The following is an 18,398-nucleotide window of genomic DNA, read 5'->3' on the forward strand; positions in this document are numbered from 1 at the left end:
AAGGATCCAACCACCGACCTTGCATTAGTGGCATTGGCGGTGCATTTGCGGGCAATCAGTTAATCTCCAGAACCAAAGCCGCCCCAACGAATCATGAAATGTATGTTGTATAATTAGTTAAAATGATTGATTCTTAAATGCTAATAAGTTCTGGTTTCTTTAGCCCCGTAGAACAGTAATCAAAGTACAGTCACAGTCATCTCTGAGTTGTGGGAAAAAACAGACATTTAATGACATCATATTGACATCTAATCCATTAATTGACAATGGAAATCATTTTTATTTGCAAATGTGAAGCCATCATCCTGTTTAAATAACACCAAAGCAAGAAACGGACACAGACAAAACAATAACAAAAATGTGTGTTCAGCTAGATCTGCTCCCTACGGGGTTTGTATCACTGGATAGTTAAATCAATTCATCCTCCCCTTTCTAAATCCATCCATTTATCCATCTTCCATTCCTCTTTGAACCCCCTCATCCACTTTTCTTCCCCTCATGTGTTTTATTACTCCCCAGTCGATTCAGTCTCAGTGTCTCCATCAGTGACTCCAAGGCTCTTCAGTACGTGGGGCATCACAGACACACTCATGTTCTAGCTACTGAGGCATGAAATTACCTCTTTGCCCCCTGCGGGTCACTAGAAAAATGCTCAACTGTTGAGAAATGTAACACAAATATTGGCAGTGAGGAGAGGGGGACATGATACAGAAGCAAACACAATGCTAATCATCAGTGTATAAAAGATTGTCTTGTCGTAGGCGAGATGCCGTGTAAGCTCTGTTCTTCCTCTGGGCTTTTAAGATTGTTGAAAAATGAATTGCGAATATATCTAGTGGCAGGGAAATAATATGATAGGCTTCAGTTTGACTTTTGATTCTGAATAGAAAGAGGATGATTTCTGAATAGTATTTGGGTTGAGTTGGTCCTGACCAGAGAAACTGCAGCGTTGGTTGTTTGTTTGGACAGCTCAAAATGACCTGAAGCGTGTTTTTTGAGGGGCAAGGCAGAAAATAGTGTGATGTCGTAATTATAGCAGCTGGAAGTCAGGACATGGAGGTCGGATTGGACTAAAAAGTTTGTATCTTTGACACTAGAGACCAGGATTCACTTAGCAATCACCTAATCGACAATTAATTTCAATGTTTTTTCAAACCATGCAGACCATGTGTCCATTACCTTCCCAAATATTCTTGAATGATTTGTTTTGGAATGCAAAAAATAAAACGTAAACAGAGTCCAATGGAGGCTTCAGGAGGAAGGGGGAAGTGAGTGGGAGATCAAACCTACATAACACACTAAATGGAAAGCCCCAAAAAGCATAATAGAGCCTCTTACTATATGTTAGTGCTATAAAACATGTCAATAACAGATTCATTTTGCCTAATTGGGGTCTCAGAAACATTAATCCATTCCAATAGATGGTGGTTTGAGGTAAAGATACGACCCTGTGATAGAGATACAGTAAACGCATGCAGTATATTCTGTTGAAACTAATGCAGGTTAATCAAAAAGCCTTGCAGTAAATTCATTCAAGGTTAAAATATGCAGTTTTTGTCCACTATATACTACTTCTTGTTGTGGTGCAATATTTTATGCTGAGCTGTGTTTTTAATATCTTGCCATACACTCTACATCATTAACGGGGTGGACAAAATACTTGAAACACTCTCAGAATCTATTTTCCACTTGTCTTTGTGCTCAGGTTGATATGGGGGGTAACAGTGATGTAATAATCTTTGGTTTGTCCTTGTACCGATTTCTATTTCCCTCTGTTTGTGTGTGTGTGCATGTGTGTGTGAGTCCATCCATAAGGCTTTGACATCCCCAAAGGACTATCTACTCTCCTTTACATTTGTGTGCATATGATCAAGAGCAAGCACATAACTGTGTGTGTGTGTGTGTGTGTGTGTGTGTGTGTGTGTGTGTGTGTGTGTGTGTGTGTGTGTGTGTGTGTGTGTGTGTGTGTGTGTGTGTGTGTGTGTGTGTGTGTGTGTGTGTGTGTGACCTCTGTATGTCCCACTGTGTTCACTACAAGCGAAGTTCCCGTCGACCCAGAAATGCTACCGGCAATATTTCCTTTGTCTCTCCTGCTTTCTCTTTTTCCTTTATTCCTCCCATGACATTTATTTTATCCTTCATTCTCTTTCTCCTGTACCATCTCTTTTTTTCCTTCCCCATCCTCGTGCACCTTTCCTTTTGGTGTTTCCTTCATTTCTAATGATCTTGTGCCTTCCCTATGTTTGCAAGCTCTTTTGATCTCATTGTCGTCCTTCCATCTTACTCTTTCCCTTGCAATATATCATTTCTATCCGTCATTCTCTTCTCAAACATATTCTTACACTTTATCTCTTTCCATTCTTCATCTGTCACTCATCTTAGTCTTCCCTGTATCTTTTTTTCTCTCTGGTCTTCAATATCACTACCCATTTCTCTCAATCTCGCCTCTTCTCCACGCTCACCCGGCTTATCTTTTCCCCAAACATTCTTTATTTGCTCATTTCTCCCACTATCAATCTTCTTTCCATCTCCCATCTTTTTTTTCTGACAACATACAATCATGTTCCACCTCTGTATTTCTCTCTCATCTTTCTCTCTGGTTTCTCTCTATATCTCCCTCAAACGGCTGTGGTGTGAGGATGGTAGGAGGCTGTTTTTCCTCCGCGTTCCTTTAAGAACATCTTCAGCCTAATCAATCACTCTGACCCAGATAAAGTTTAAACCGTGGGCTGCTTTGATGCTCTGACCCATTTACCCGCAGTAGTTTCCCTACAGACATCATAGCTTTCATTGTGGCGCTGAGATTGACCGCGGGGGAAATAAGACACCGGAGTCATGACCTGTGAGCTGCAGAAAAGTAGATATGAAGGGGGATAGGGGACTTAACCATGAATGATTGACGCTCTACTGTTGGGCTGGATTACATAATCCATTACATAATCCAGCCCAACTGAAATTGGGATAAAAGTAATAAGTGGATAAATTGATGGATTAATGGATTAATGGACTATTTCCTTAATTAGATTTGTTCCTCCTTTGAATTTGATTGATTTAACATACCAAGGTCACTGTATATAAACAACCTGGTTTTACCCTCAAAATGTCGCACTAACTTTACAGTTTAACCGACCTCCCATTAACCCTGAATATCTCATGTTCATTCTCCTCTGCTCTCCTTTGCTGAAGGACGTCACACTTCATGAACACAATGTACACCCGCGCTAATACACTTGCATGCAGGAATAAACATAAAAAGGTCCATGTAAGCATGGACCTTAACACAACCTGCAGCAGAACCTGTATGTAAGGGAACGCCCTGTCTCCGCTTTCAGAAAATTGTAACGCACAAAAACACACACACACACACACACACACACACAGACAGACAGACAGACAGACAGACAGACAGACAGACAGACAGACAGACAGACAGACAGACAGACAGACAGACAGACAGACAGACAGACAGACAGACAGACAGACAGACAGACAGACAGACAGACAGACAGACAGACAGACAGACAGACAGACAGACAGACAGACAGACAGACAGACAGACAGACAGACAGACAGACAGACAGACAGACAGACAGACAGACAGACAGACAGACAGACAGACAGACAGACAGACAGACAGACAGACAGACAGACAGACAGACAGACAGACAGACAGACAGACAGACAGACAGACAGACAGACAGACAGACAGACAGACAGACAGACAGACAGACAGACAGACAGACAGACAGACAGACAGACAGACAGACAGACAGACAGACAGACAGACAGACAGACAGACAGACAGACAGACAGACAGACAGACAGACAGACAGACAGACAGACAGACAGACAGACAGACAGACAGACAGACAGACAGACAGACAGACAGACAGACAGACAGACAGACAGACAGACAGACAGACAGACAGACAGACAGACAGACAGACAGACAGACAGACAGACAGACAGACAGACAGACAGACAGACAGACAGACAGACAGACAGACAGACAGACAGACAGACAGACAGACAGACAGACAGACAGACAGACAGACAGACAGACAGACAGACAGACAGACAGACAGACAGACAGACAGACAGACAGACAGACAGACAGACAGACAGACAGACAGACAGACAGACAGACAGACAGACAGACAGACAGACAGACAGACAGACACACACACACACACACACACACACACACACACACACACACACACACACACACACACACACACACACACACACACACACACACACACACACACACACACACACACACACACACACACACACACACACACACACACACACACACACACACACACTGCAAAGTCTCTGGCTATCCTTGCCCTAAATCCCTCTACTCAAACAATAGGCAGCACTTCCTGACAGTGAGAAAAAACAGGGAACAGCTTCCTTCAGCAGTACCTGGGGAATACTCGCGAGAGAGAAAGAGAGAAAGGAAAGACAGAGCACATTGAATGCACCATTCCTTATTGCTCAATAATTTACATTATCTCCGAATTAAAATGTGGAAAACATCAGTTTAAGTACACGCGACTGACACTACTTGTGTCCTTTGTTGGAATTGTGCAGGGCAACATAGAGCACAAATGTCATACAATTGATATTTTTTAAATGTCCATCAACATAGTTTCAAAGGGAGTTTTAATTGGTGCCAAAAAATGGGAAACAACGTGGAAATACGTGGAGACAAAAGTTGACAGATGACAATAAGTTACGCTTGGCAGTGGTAGAAGAGTTTGCCCATTAAACATGTGTATATGTGTAAACAGCTGTGTGACCTTATCATCCTAAATGGACATACCCTAAATCACCTTGCTAACAAACACACACACACATGCAAAGAGAAAGAAATTGACCTTCATGGAAAACAGGGGGCTGAAACGCATGCAGAGAGTAGATAGACGGAGTACATGTTCTTATTAGAGGCAGAAAAAGGAGGAGAAGAAAATAGCCAACAAAAGAGAAGGAGCGACAGAATGAGAAAAGGGAATCAGCGAGTGGCATGCTGTATTATTCCCTTCGCGCTCAATTCACTGAGATTCTTTTTTTCCAATTAAGGCTGTTATCTCCTCCACTGCCAGCCCTCCTACAAAGACCCCACATGGTACAGTCCCCCTCACTACCTCTCTTCTTTCTCTCTTTTCAGTGTCTCCCCCTTTGTTCTCTGTTATTCCTCCTGTTCTCTCTCTGTGTCTGAATACTTCACATTCAACCAACCAGCCATCTTGCTTCATATACATCCATTTCCCACCTCTCCATTCCTCTACCTCTCCTTCTTTTAACCTCTTCTTTGCTCCTTTGTGTTCAGTCACCTTGAGGCAGTGTGGCCACAGCTGGAATACCAGCTTTTCAGGTCAGCTCCAATTGCAGCGTATAAACAAAGGAGCACCAGGATGCAGGCTGCTCTGGTAACACAGTTCATCAGTGTGCAGTGAGCATCTAGAAATACTTGCTATCTGTCAAGAGGAAAAAAAGGGATAGGAGTAAGTGTAGGGCTTTTGTTTTGGTTCCCTAACATAGGAAATGTTTAATTGTGTAACAAAAAACACAAGGGACCTGTTCAGTAGTGCACATGACGTCTTAATAAAAATGATTTAAAAAAGCTATTTGACTTTCCAACAGCTAACTGAATTAAACAAAGTAATGTAAATTGATTTTTTATTTGATACTATTTATGATGTTTGTATTGTTATTTCTGTTGTTTTTTTTATCGTTTTTTTAGAACCCAAGATGATACCTTGTTGCAAAAAAGTTTAGTGTCTTAAAATATTTTTTCAATAAACTAAAACATTTATCACTAAATAAGTTTGGAGAATGCATCTTGCAATAATTATATTATAGGTATAGTTCAGTTAAGTTATTGCAAATGTTCATAAAATGTTCCCATTTGGACTAAATTGATGCTTTTACCCCATTTGCAAAGTGTCCAATTAGTCATGATTTTCATATAGGGTGTATTTTGATATGTATTCAGCAAAATAAGAGGATAATCATCTTATCTATTAACATGCAGACATGGTCTGACTGTGTCTGTATCCATATGTGAGGCCAAGCATTAACAAACACATTGTATGATCTTCTATCCATCCAACCATTCCTACAAGGTCCTTCATTAATTCTGCTTCTGATCACATCATGAGCACACACCAGCCCTTCTTATCTCCTCTGCCCCACCACTCCTCCTTCTATCCATCACTTATCCATTCATGAGACAAAGGGACACGTACAGCTGAGTGAACCCTGAGTGAAACAGTAACACACAGCAAAATGTGGTATTGTTTGTCTGTTTACACACCATGAATCACAGCTTACTCTTGTTTGTTTTGTTTGCAAAGATTTCTCTTTTTTCATGACTGCTGAAATGTATAAGATCCATTCATCAAATCCACTCAACATCCAACCCTGCTTCACTACCCCCCTCAAACATCTTTTCTTCCTCCATCCCTTCAATCAATCCTTCCCTTCACCTTCACATGACAAAACACCCCGAAATGACGCACCCCATACATCCCCTTCTCCAGTTCTACACTTCTCCCTGTAACCCGTTCCACAATCCCTCCATCAAATCTGACCTTGCCTCCTTCATAGGTCAAACAGCTGGAACGGATCAATGCTTTCAGTGAGCATTGCAGCAGAGGTGGAGAATGAGAGTTGGGGAGGGGGGGAACACAAAAATGAAGATGTACGAATGAGAGGGGGAGTAAAGGCTTTGGTATGGAGGAGGAGGAAGGGGAGGAAAGGGGGAGGAAAGGAGGAGGAGGAAGAGATGGGCAGCGAGGAGATTTGAAAAGAGAGGAGGGAGAAAGAAATCACTGCATCAGCATTCCTCTGGGTTTCTGTGGGAGCAGCAGGAGGGAAGGTGATAATAAATGGAGTGAGGGAGAGAGGGAGGGAGGGAGGGAGGAGATGGTCTGTGAGGAAGGAGTGGGAGAAAATGAGAATAGGACAGAGAAAATTAAGGAGAGGGAACATGTCCCTTCTCCCTGTTCCACTTAATTGCGTTGATTGTCTGTTTACCAACAGGGGAGTAAACAATAGCTGTGTGTGTGTGTGTGTGTGTGTGTGTGTGTGTGTGTGTGTGTGTGTGTGTGTGTGTGTGTGTGTGTGTGTGTGTGTGTGTGTATAGTGATAGCACAATGTAATGTAATAGCACACAGCTTCAGTGAAAGCTACAATTGCAAATTGACACCAGTGGGTGTAAATTCTAGGTCATTAAAATAACCATTTAGCTAGCTTACAGCGTTTCAATATGGAAAACAAGCGGCAAAAAAAGACAAGTAGGTATTTTTAGAAATAAAACTTTCTATAGAATCTGCTGTAGAAATGCAAAGTTTGTGTAAACGACACCTTAAGTGCATTTTTGCTCTTGTTGAGTCTTTTTTCATTTAGTTGCACACAGGACCTACACTTTATTCTGTGCCTTAACGCAGCCTGTGTAGAAACAGACAGAGACTAAAGCTAATGCTAACATGCTCCTCTTGCTATAGGTTACAATTCTGACCATCTTTTGTATACAATGATGGCTCTTTGATTCATCACTTAATAAAAAACATTGAGAAAAATGTGTATTTCTGTTCAATTTGTTCTACTGGGTGCATGGTCACACCAACATTGAATTTATGACCAAAATCAGGTAGTTTGTAGATCAAAAATTAGCCTTATGCTACGTTTATCATTTCTTTATTGTAATAATTGGACCTGTTCTCCCTCAGTTTTTGTGCATAAAAGTGTTAAGACTGTTTGGTTTGGAGAAACTAATCTGTCATCAGTTCCGAGTCAAATATCGACGGCCTGCAGCAGCAGAATGAAGGTCTAGCCCAACAGCGTATAGCTATGCTTTGTAAAGAATATCAATATCAGACAGAAGCCTGCAGCCGCCACCAGGACGTGATCAATAATTCACAAACCTCTTTTATACCTGTGAATCCCCAAAGTCTTCATTGTCTGTGTGTTCTTTCTGTCTGGCTGCCTTTTCTGTCCTGTTTGTTGGTCTTTTTTTGACACACGTTTATTTTATCTTTATCTAATTCCTGTATTTCCAGTTGGTGGGTAGTCTTTGAATTCTCCTATTTATATTGTATGATCAAAGATGAGACACTGATGAGTGAGACATTCCTGTGTGGATGAGCGCACACACACACACACACACACACACACACACACACACACACACACACACACACACACACACACACACACACACACACACACACACACACACACACACACACACACACACACACACACACACACACACACACACACACACACACACACTTCCCTTTAAGGTATCAGCTATGTGAAGAATCCACTTCTCTGAAGGGCCAGCATAACTCAACACAACAGACCCAAACACAGCTTACGAAACCATCTTAGTCAGAGAGTTAACGACTAGAGAAGCCCTCAGCATGACGGCAATGGCAGTGCTTCAAGGCTGAGTTATCAGTACAAAAGAAGAGCAACTGTGTTATAAAATATCAGTTTTTTCCAAGCAAGCCCCTTCTGTATTGACAAACTTAAGGAGAGGAGTTAAGGGTTTGTTAAGGACCATCAAAGCACCTTTAAATTGTGTTGCATTCAGTGTTAAAGCTAGCGCCAGCTAACGGTTAAATTCAAATCCTGAATGAAAGGTGTTTTGTATCCTCTACAGTTCTGATGTATGCTTCAGTGGCTTATTCTCTATTACAGTGGCTGCTGAAGATCATAGTAGTATTCAAGATGTTCTTTAATACCAAACTTACTGATATTATTAATAAATATAATATATGCTGAAATAATAAACACTGATTGCCATAACATAATTAAATAGTATTGTCATATTATCCAGGGAACTTCAGTGTTTCTATTGAAAGAAATATTGAGGATTTCTTTATAATGGAAAATGGAAGTGGACACATCTTTGAAACTAGCAATACAAACGCAAAACATAAACAATGAACTAGACTAAAAGGGGGAAGATTTCAACACAAAGCACCACATTGAGGTTAATGCATCAGCAATTTCACAGAAATTAAAAGATGATTCTTATCAATGAGATATGACTACAACATCAATGGTATCTTACTCTTTCTGTCACTTCCCTAATCTCATGCATACATGTCATGCTTGGAATTAATATTGAATGGTTAATAAATGATTCACCAATCTGCCAAATGCCCCATTTTACTATAATCAGTGAACAAGAAAGTAACCAGCTACAGTTGCTTATGCAAACATTGGGTGCACTCAGTAGCCCTCCCAGACATTTTTCCAGCCATCCATTAACAGCAAACTGGCATTTGTATTGAGAGAACAAACACTCCAGCCAGGGCGGAGCAGACAGACCCAGATCTCCTGCCAGCAAGCCAGCCATCCGTCCAACTCTGACCCACATCAGGGGCCTGGTCCGGGGCCAAGGCCAGGAGCATCAGCCCATTAGATAGGGAGAAAAAGAAACAATGTGCAGGAGTAAGAGAGAGAGAGAGAGAGAGAGAGAGAGAGAGAGAGAGAGAGAGAGAGAGAGAGAGACAGACAGAGAGAGAGAGAGACAGACAGAGAGAGAGAGAGGGCTGGAAAGATGGGAAGGAGGGCAACAGTGGAGGGATCAATCTTGGGTAACTCAACTAGGCCAGGTCCAAAATCACTTTATTTAAATAAAAAATCCTTTCAAACTGTAGTGCAACACCAACTCCATTTAGTTTATTTTCACTTCAGCTAACCCTGACATCAAATTGTGTTTTTCTCCTTTCATCGCAGGGCTTTATTGGCTACACTTGGTAAAACAAAAAGTCCCTGGAGTGGCAGCAGAGTGGCAGAAATCACTAGATGAGAGCAGAGACAGGCTCTCCTCAGGCGCACAGTAAACATTGGTTTTCTCCAAAAAACTAAAAGGATGGCAGGCTAAATAAGGATCCGCCTGAAACTCAATGTTTAGACTGAAATTTCCAGGTTGGTTCAAACTCAAATACACCCTTCTGTCTAAACTTGGACCATAGCAATCATCTTCGTTAATTTAACAGCAATGCAGTACATTGGATGACTCTAACTGCAAGAAAAAGCATTTAAATGCTGTTTACTGTGAGGAATATCACAGAAAACCCCCAGAAATACTCAAAAACTAGAAACTGCACCAATCACAAAAGAAGTAGCCTTTCAGCTACAACAATATTCCACATAAGTGTAAGCAGTCAAAACATAGCATTTATCCCATTTGAATGATGTGACCCACACTGCTTAACACCGTATGGCCTCTCCTGGCTCCATATGGCAAAGTTATAAGATTTGGATCATACCTTCTCAATCTCCTGCTGCAGGACCTGTTTGGCAACCTCCAGGTCCTGAAGGCGGACCCGCAGCTCCTCATTCTCCTGCTCGTGGCGACTCCTCTTCTTTTCCACACTGTCCAGCTGCTTGTGTAGACGGATGGACACGTCTTTCGCCACCTAAGAAATGGACGAAGGGAATTAGTTTAGATTCATTTATTGACCTTTCTGGAACAATACAACTACAGTTACAATAAAACTCAATACTTATTAAACCAGCCAATAAAAATAAGCATGAAATTGTGCAATAACACTAAAACAGTAATCTGAGAATCCTCTCAAATAAAGAAGATTGCTGATCTTCATTTCTCAGCTTGACATCATGGGATGGTTAGTTTGTTTGAGTTGTGATGCAGGAAATGTAGCTTGGTTTGTCTCAAGGTCATTCAAGCCAAGGGTGTTGATGAATAAATATATCAGGATCAGAATTAAGTTTACACATATGATGAATTTGCTTTCTGGTAAATGGTGCATACAAAGAAGAAAAATACGTTGTCTTTTTCCTTGAGAAAAATAGGTACTATATATTCTACTTTAGTTTTTCAGGTATGTGGTAGGTTAATGTAGTCTTGCGTCATTTCTGTAACATGGAAACAACCATTGGCCTAAATGTAAAGAAGTAAATAAAGAATTAGCTAGCTAGCACACCACCAATATTATACCAGTGCTACTTTTCGTATGTAAAGCGATTTATGGCCCTATAAACATAAAGTCTTCAAACTGTTCTATTTGAAGAATTCTAAGACATATGATTCATTGTTCCCCCAAATAAATAAAGGACATAGGGTAGAGTTGTGAGCCATATTTTAGTAAACAGATCTTCATCTGCCGGATCTGATTTTAGAACTTCCCTCCTTGGATATTGTTCAGACAATTACACTTTATGCCATTAATTTCTGTCAACGTAAAAGAGAGAATACCTTGGCCCTATTTTATTGTCAAGCGTCAGATGAATTTCTGAAGGCCGCCTGTGCAAACAATACGAGTGGTTCCTTTAGCCGAGACGACAAAGTGTGCAAAATCTATCAGCAGGGACTTATAAGATAAAGAAGATAATCAACACCACTTATGCAGCAACTGATCTTTTATACATAATGTGATCTTATGAAAGTCATATAGTTTCCCCCTAGGGATAACTATTCATTATAAGTTTCTAATTTCAAAGAGTCACACAAAAGACAAAGTCAATCCCTGGTGTCTGAAATTAAAACAACAGGAAACTAAAAGCAACATAATGAAATCTGATAACCGCATTAAGGTTTAGTAGAGCTCATGCAGTTCAAATGTTATAATATAAAACATTTGAATGACTTTATTATGAGGGAAGTACAACAACAGTCTTATCATTTGCTTCAGTTATCATTGGTTTGAATTTTTGTCGATTACATGTAGAAGGGCAATTATGAAGGCAAAGCATAAACTGAGAGGCAATATTAAATCATTTTGCACATTTCTTTTCAGTAAATTCTGTTCCCTGTTCTTTTATAGCCTTAGGAGCATCATTTTGGATGGGCTTTTTGTCTCAACAACATTGCTATATTTTGATGAGACTCATGCCGTTGTATCCTAAATTACGCTAGTATCGACATTTAAGGCTGAATAACAAGCAGTATAATGTGTTATGTTTAAATCCAGGTTATTAATGTGCATGAGATTTAAAGTAAGGCTAACAGAAACACTAAATATTTGAAGTACCGTTAAATACACTGTTTACAGGAACAGTGTCGCAACGAATGGGAGCTAGTTCAGGCAGTCATCTCGAGCACCAATGATACATAAGGCTTACCCGCTCATACAACCAACCAAACACATTCTCCTTAATCTGGCGCTCTATTTAAGCTGCATGATTGCTATTGCTCCCTTTGCCTTGCTTCTGCAACACTGCTGCTTTTCTGCCCCACCACCACCCCAGCATCCACCTGTGGGCTCCAATGGATAGTTACTAAATCCTAACTACACAGGGGTCTATGTAAAAAATATTTGTGGGGAGCAATGAGGCTGGAGCCTAGATGCCAGACTGAAACTAAATGCTGCTTTAAACAATCATTTTAGACTTCAGTTGTCTGACTGAACTGCCAAACAGTGGCAACAACTTAAATATCTCATCAGGTTCTCTATGGACTTACATACAGTACAGACAAAGGGTAAGTTGCTTTAATAAATGTCAATTTAAACTTCAAAATGATTGCTTTGGCTCCATTGAAACAAACAATGATGGCTTTTATTATAAAAGACTGTATTAGATTTGATGAAATGAAACTTTAATGATTTCCATCGGGAGCCGAATTAATGGATATATCCAGTTTTAGAGAAAAGTGTCTGTTAAAGCAATCACTCAATATCTCATAAATGTACTCAGACCCCATTAACTTCAAATTGGATTTAATCTAGTGGCAGCAGGTCTTTAGTGTTTGATGATTTAATGGTTTTGTGTTGATAGATATTACTTTTAAGTTAACAATTAGTGAGAGTACGCCTTACTTATTTTATCCTCACATACTTACAATTCAAAAAGAACACAAAGTGGTGACTGCTCTACACACATGGCCTGCCAGCTGCTTTCATTTGGTTATATTGAAAAAAGGTGGTAGGTAGCTCATACTGTTACAGTGACAAATCCTCATTTCAAACTTACAACAAGGAAACTTTGAGGATATAGAAATCATCTGGATGTGTTTAAAGGTGCCCTATTATGCTCATTTTCAGGTTTCTTAACATATGTAGTGCCTCTACTGTGACGTGTTTACCTGCTTTAATTTTCAAAAAGCTCTTTATTTTTCTCATGCTGCCTGTGCAGCAGCACCTCTTTTCACCTTCTGTCTGAAACCAGAGCCCAGTCTGCTCTGATTGGTTAGCTAGTAATCTCTTCTGTGATTGGTCAACCCTCAGAGCTGTCCCGCCCCTTAGCCTATATAACACACTACAGGAATGGGAAAGCCTCCCAAAAAGCTTAGTTGGGTGTAATTTTAATAACTCATTACCATTATTACATATTTTGTATAGGATGTTCTTTTCACTTTAAGGAGATCAATCCGTAGACGTACTGTGATCTCTGTAAGAGGGAAGATACCTAATTCTGAATTCAGCATAGTTTTTTACTTTTACAAATGAGTGGCTGTCCGCATGTGTGTGTGTATAATTCACCCTTGCAATGCTCATCTGCTAAATCTGTCCGAGCACAATTTCTAATTGTGTCTATTTACTGTGAGTCTGTGTGCCAGAGTATGAATGTGTGTTTGTATGAATGTGTGTCTGCATATGTGTGTTGGACCCAGTGCCAGTGTGCAGCTGAGTCCCACAATGCCCCTCTGTACTGCCCACTTTCTCTCAACCCAACGGCTCCCTGAGCTCCCCCACACGCCAATTCATGTTTTTTTAATGCGTGTGATTCTCCTGTTTCAATGGTTTCTAAGAGTTCTTCTTGTCCTCTCAGAGTTTCAGTCACAATGATGAGTTTCATTTCTTTCTGCTATTTTATCCGCTTAACCACTTTCCATTCAATTTTCAATTATAATTTAAAGATTTTTTCATCGCTGCACGGTAAGCATTATGACTCATTCTAGTCATATTGTGTATTGAATTACAGTTTCTATCAGTTATACACTTTTAAAAAGATGGTTTTGATTTATTTTTTAGCATCATCCATATCAACTTAGGAATCAAGACCATGCAACAACAAAAACATCTAGACCTTATGTGACAGAAAAATTAAATTACGCTATCTTTGTTTATTTATAGTTACTGTGGCCCCTATACTGAAGGTTCAGCCTGGTGCAGTGTAGTTCCTGGGGGCTTCATTACATGCCATATAGATCCCATCAAAAGAAAATCAAAGGAAGATGTATTCAAAGTCCCACCCAAAATGTTTGATTGGCAAGGTTTTGCTGGGGGGGGGGGGGGGGGGGGTGGTGCAATGCAGAAACATGACATTGGAAAACTGGACATAGAGAAGGTGATGGATTAACACTGTGCTTATTTTTTATAGGAGCACTTAGTTTATTTGAGGAGAAAACAGCTTTAGTTAATGGTTTGTTTCATGGTTTTGGGTTTATGGTTCTTTATCAACCCTCCTCCATCTCAATCGCCTCCCCCTCTCCTCCTCTCCTCCTCTCCTCTTCTTCAAAGGTCCTTTGTTAGCGTTTGACATCTTATAAATGCTGCATTGTTCTTCTATGTTAAAGGAAAGCGTGTAGGAATTTAGCGGCATTGAAGCTGTTGTTTTTACCCAGCAACAGAGCTATAGGATCTAATTAGGATTCAGTCAGGGTCCTGTGTGTGTGTGTGTGTGTGTGTGTGTGTGTGTGTGTGTGTGTGTGTGTGTGTGTGTGTGTGTGTGTGTGTGTGTGTGTGTGTGTGTGTGTGTGTCAGCGTGAGTATGGAATCAAGAGAGTAGAAAAAAGCCCTCCAGATCAGTGAGGGTAAGGGTGTTTCACTTTTCCTTTACTCAAACAACAAAACACACACTACACAACAGACAGACACACACACACACTGGCCACAGGGCAAACAGTAATATCATTCAACAAGTGGCAGTTAGTCAATCCTTTCATGTTCTCTGTGCACCGTTTGTGTGTGTGATTGGATTAAACAGCCTTGTTCTTCCTGTTATCCACACACACACACACACACACACACACACACACACACACACACACACACACACACACACACACACACACACACACACACACACACACACACACACACACACACACACACACACACACCACACACACACACATTCAAAAACGGTCATTTCTTTATTAACTTCCCTTCCTGTAGATTTTATGAGTGGTTTTAGATTCAACTAGAGTGTGTGTGTGTGTGTGTGTGTGTGTGTGTGTGTGTGTGTGTGTGTGTGTGTGTGTGTATGCATGTGTGTGTACTACTTGTCTTTGTGATGATTCAAACTGAGTTTTGAACTCATTAAAAAGGGCTTTCTCAGCATTAACATGAGGAGTTGATGTTTTTCAGAGACTTGTTTTTAACAGACTTGTATATAACATACTGTAAAAAAAGATAGTTTGTAAAAGATTAAACTACAAGCTATTTTCATTTTTTACTCCTTGGGCAGGTGCAAGTAAACAATAAAACACAGAGCTAAACTTTATCTCCACTACAAATGGAAAAACATGTACAAACCATCACTTTCTGTTTTGTCAGATGGATTACAGAAACTCTATAAAAGGGTGTATAACGGGCCAACAAGACCTAAGAGGACTCCTTTGTTCACTTTTTTAACATAATGACATCACTACGTAACACTTGGGCTTCTATTGGATAGCGCTCCAACATATTGTACGTGACAAGCTAAGGGGGCAGATCATCTCTCAGCTTTTGACCAATCGCAACAGAGTCGGCCAGCATACCAATCAGAGTAGACTGGGCTATGGTTTCAGACAGACTGTGAAAAGACATATTGAGTTAAATAACACTCTTTTTCAAACATTAAAGTATGTAAACATGTCAGAGTGGAGGCTAAATATACTAATTGAACGGCCATTTCAATGAAAGTATTTCCTCTTCAAACAGCTAAGAAGCTAACATTTGAAGGTATTCCTCCACTGTAAATGTCAGAACATTAAAAAGCTATCCTGTAGATTTATAATGTTCTGTTTAGGGGCAGTGGGTGGCAACTGTACAGCACCTGGGGACAGTCCTGCCCCAGAGCACTAACAGAGGAACTGCTAAAACCTACTGAAACATTAATGTGTTTGGTGTGGGAGGAATCATTTAAACCAGAGAAAGTCTGCAGTCAGCTCTGAGGCGACAGTAAGAAACACAGAGCTTCAAATTAATTTATCACACCACTCTGCTCATAAAAACAACCTCAGCAGCTAAATCCTTTGTTGCTTTGAAATGTAATTTGTGGCTCAAATTGTTTAGCCGACTTTGTCATGGTATTGTTTTTCAAATAAGCAAGAACATTAACATTTTTATTGTTGAATGAATGTCGGAAGCACGATTGTATTTATTGTTGTTTTTTTGTACTTTTTGTGTATCTCAGAATATTTTGCTTGCCGACATTTGCTTGTCAAGTACAATAAAAACATATCAATTTATACTGATACCGAATCTGACAGAAACACTCATTCAATCTGTAGTTTTAGTTACCTCAGCAAACCTTTGTGTCAGTCCTGTCTGTTGTTGATAAAATCACAGGCTGTGGCGTCATGTTGGGGAACGATGACTCCAGTGAAAGTGGAGAGCTTGCGAGGTCTTACAACCTTGGAGGTGACTTTATTGTTTTTTTTTAATGAGCTATGAAATGTGCTTACAAGGAGCGCCTCCCTGAAGAATTATCGACTGCCCGCTGTTTAGCTGAACCCCTCAGTTTATCACAGAGGAGAGGACTGCACATTCAGCTATCAGATAAGCAGATACATAAGAAGGGTTTTTGGAATATTTCATAATAGCGATGGTTCTTAAATGGCTGACAAACTAAAAAAGACTGCTGCTGTCAGATAATCAGAAATGTTACATTGCACTTTCAATGCGACATCATTAGGGAATTTACAATGTATTATTTTGGAAGATAAAGATATGTCATATGTGTACAGAGGTAGAATCAATTTTCTGATGTTTTACTTTGCACAAGCAAAGTTCAAAAAACTTCTAGAAAGACACTGATGTCCATATTGCATCATGAACATACTCATTATTCTTGGTTATCAGCCTTTGGCCCAGTATAATAATGGTTATGAGCACTGGTGAACAATTTATATTAATTTTAACAATAATAGTTCAAATAATTAAGTAATAGTCCATATTTGTTTTTATTGCTACAAGGATCATGGTGTATTATAATACAATATACTCGTGTTATATGGCATTACACTTATATGATTCTAAGTTATTCTAAAGCCAAATGATAAATGCAGTAGCTTCTAAAGTGTGAGATTTCCTTTTAAAGTAGTACCAGAGAAGCATACAGCTGCATGCACAGAGTTGAAAACTCAGTAGAGTATAAATATAAAAGTACATTTTTGGTTCTGTAATGTTATTTATATCATCTATGTTGTGGATTTCCTGCAAAAAGCCTTATATTGCATCAGCCTGTCATCATTTCATAACTCAATAGCTTAACAGCCCTAAAGCCCAGCCACTATAACTCATCCCAGTGTGTCAAACACTAACTATATTTCCATATCCCAAATGTAGCTGCTCTCTTGCTAACAATTTATAATTTGTGTTGGAAAGTGCTGCAAAAATGAGATTGCATTTATTTCAATTCTTCTCCAAGGACTACAGTGTTTACTGAAAACCCTGAGCTAGTGCTAGTGTCTAATGTTGATGCTGTTGACCTTTTTGACATTGGTCCAGTACACTGGCCTTTTCACGCCCATTTAGCCGATGTTACATCACAAGTAATCTGCTTCGTGTCTATATATAAAACCATTATGTATGAAAGAGAGAGTGAGGCAGTGGCCTGACAGCTGTTCCAGTACAGGCTGTGATCCATCTATCTTTGGATAAAGAGAGAAAGGGAGAGAAAAGGAGGGTGGGAGAATGTGACAAATTCACACAATCCTTGGCATGTTTGGCAGTTGAAAAGTGTGATGTCACCTCGAACATCAAAAACTGTCATTCTGTCCACCTATCCATCCGTGCATACATCCAGACATGCATACATATACTCTAGGACTATGCAGTAGCACATTTGCTGTTGTGTTTCTTGGTGGATATATTTTCAGGATTTGTTAATAGGACTACTGACTGTTTGCATTTTCAATTTATCTCCTAATTATAATTTTTAAAGTAACTCAGAAAAATGGCCCCCAAACATCAGTTTGTCAATCAGCAGTGAAAATTCTGAATGTATTAAATATTCACGCTATGAAACATGAAACAAGAAGCAAATGATCACAGTTTCAGAGGTTCCAACCGCTGAATGTTTTGCATTTTTCCTTGATAAAGTCTTTGAGATTGTCCAACTCGTCAATTATATGCAAATTGAATCTTCCGCTTATCATTTAAGCGAAACTGAACAGTGATAATCCAATCACAGCATAGCAAACATAACCATGTGCAGCAGCTCTGTCAACTTTGGATTTCTTTCGCGTT

At 39.9% G+C, this 18,398-nt stretch overlaps 1 protein-coding gene across 1 annotated transcript in view; it reads right to left on the minus strand.

Annotated features, from left to right (window-relative positions):
• LOC134864870 (microtubule cross-linking factor 2-like) overlaps nucleotides 1-18,398 on the minus strand; it is a 97,570-nt gene that overhangs the window by 64,154 nt on the left and 15,018 nt on the right. The window contains 1 exon segment of the mRNA XM_063884173.1: nucleotides 10,305-10,454. Within this exon segment, the coding sequence (XP_063740243.1) occupies nucleotides 10,305-10,454 (150 nt within the window).

Source organism: Eleginops maclovinus, chromosome 1 (genome assembly GCF_036324505.1).
Source record: "Eleginops maclovinus isolate JMC-PN-2008 ecotype Puerto Natales chromosome 1, JC_Emac_rtc_rv5, whole genome shotgun sequence".
Taxonomy (NCBI): Eukaryota; Metazoa; Chordata; class Actinopteri; order Perciformes; family Eleginopidae; genus Eleginops; species Eleginops maclovinus.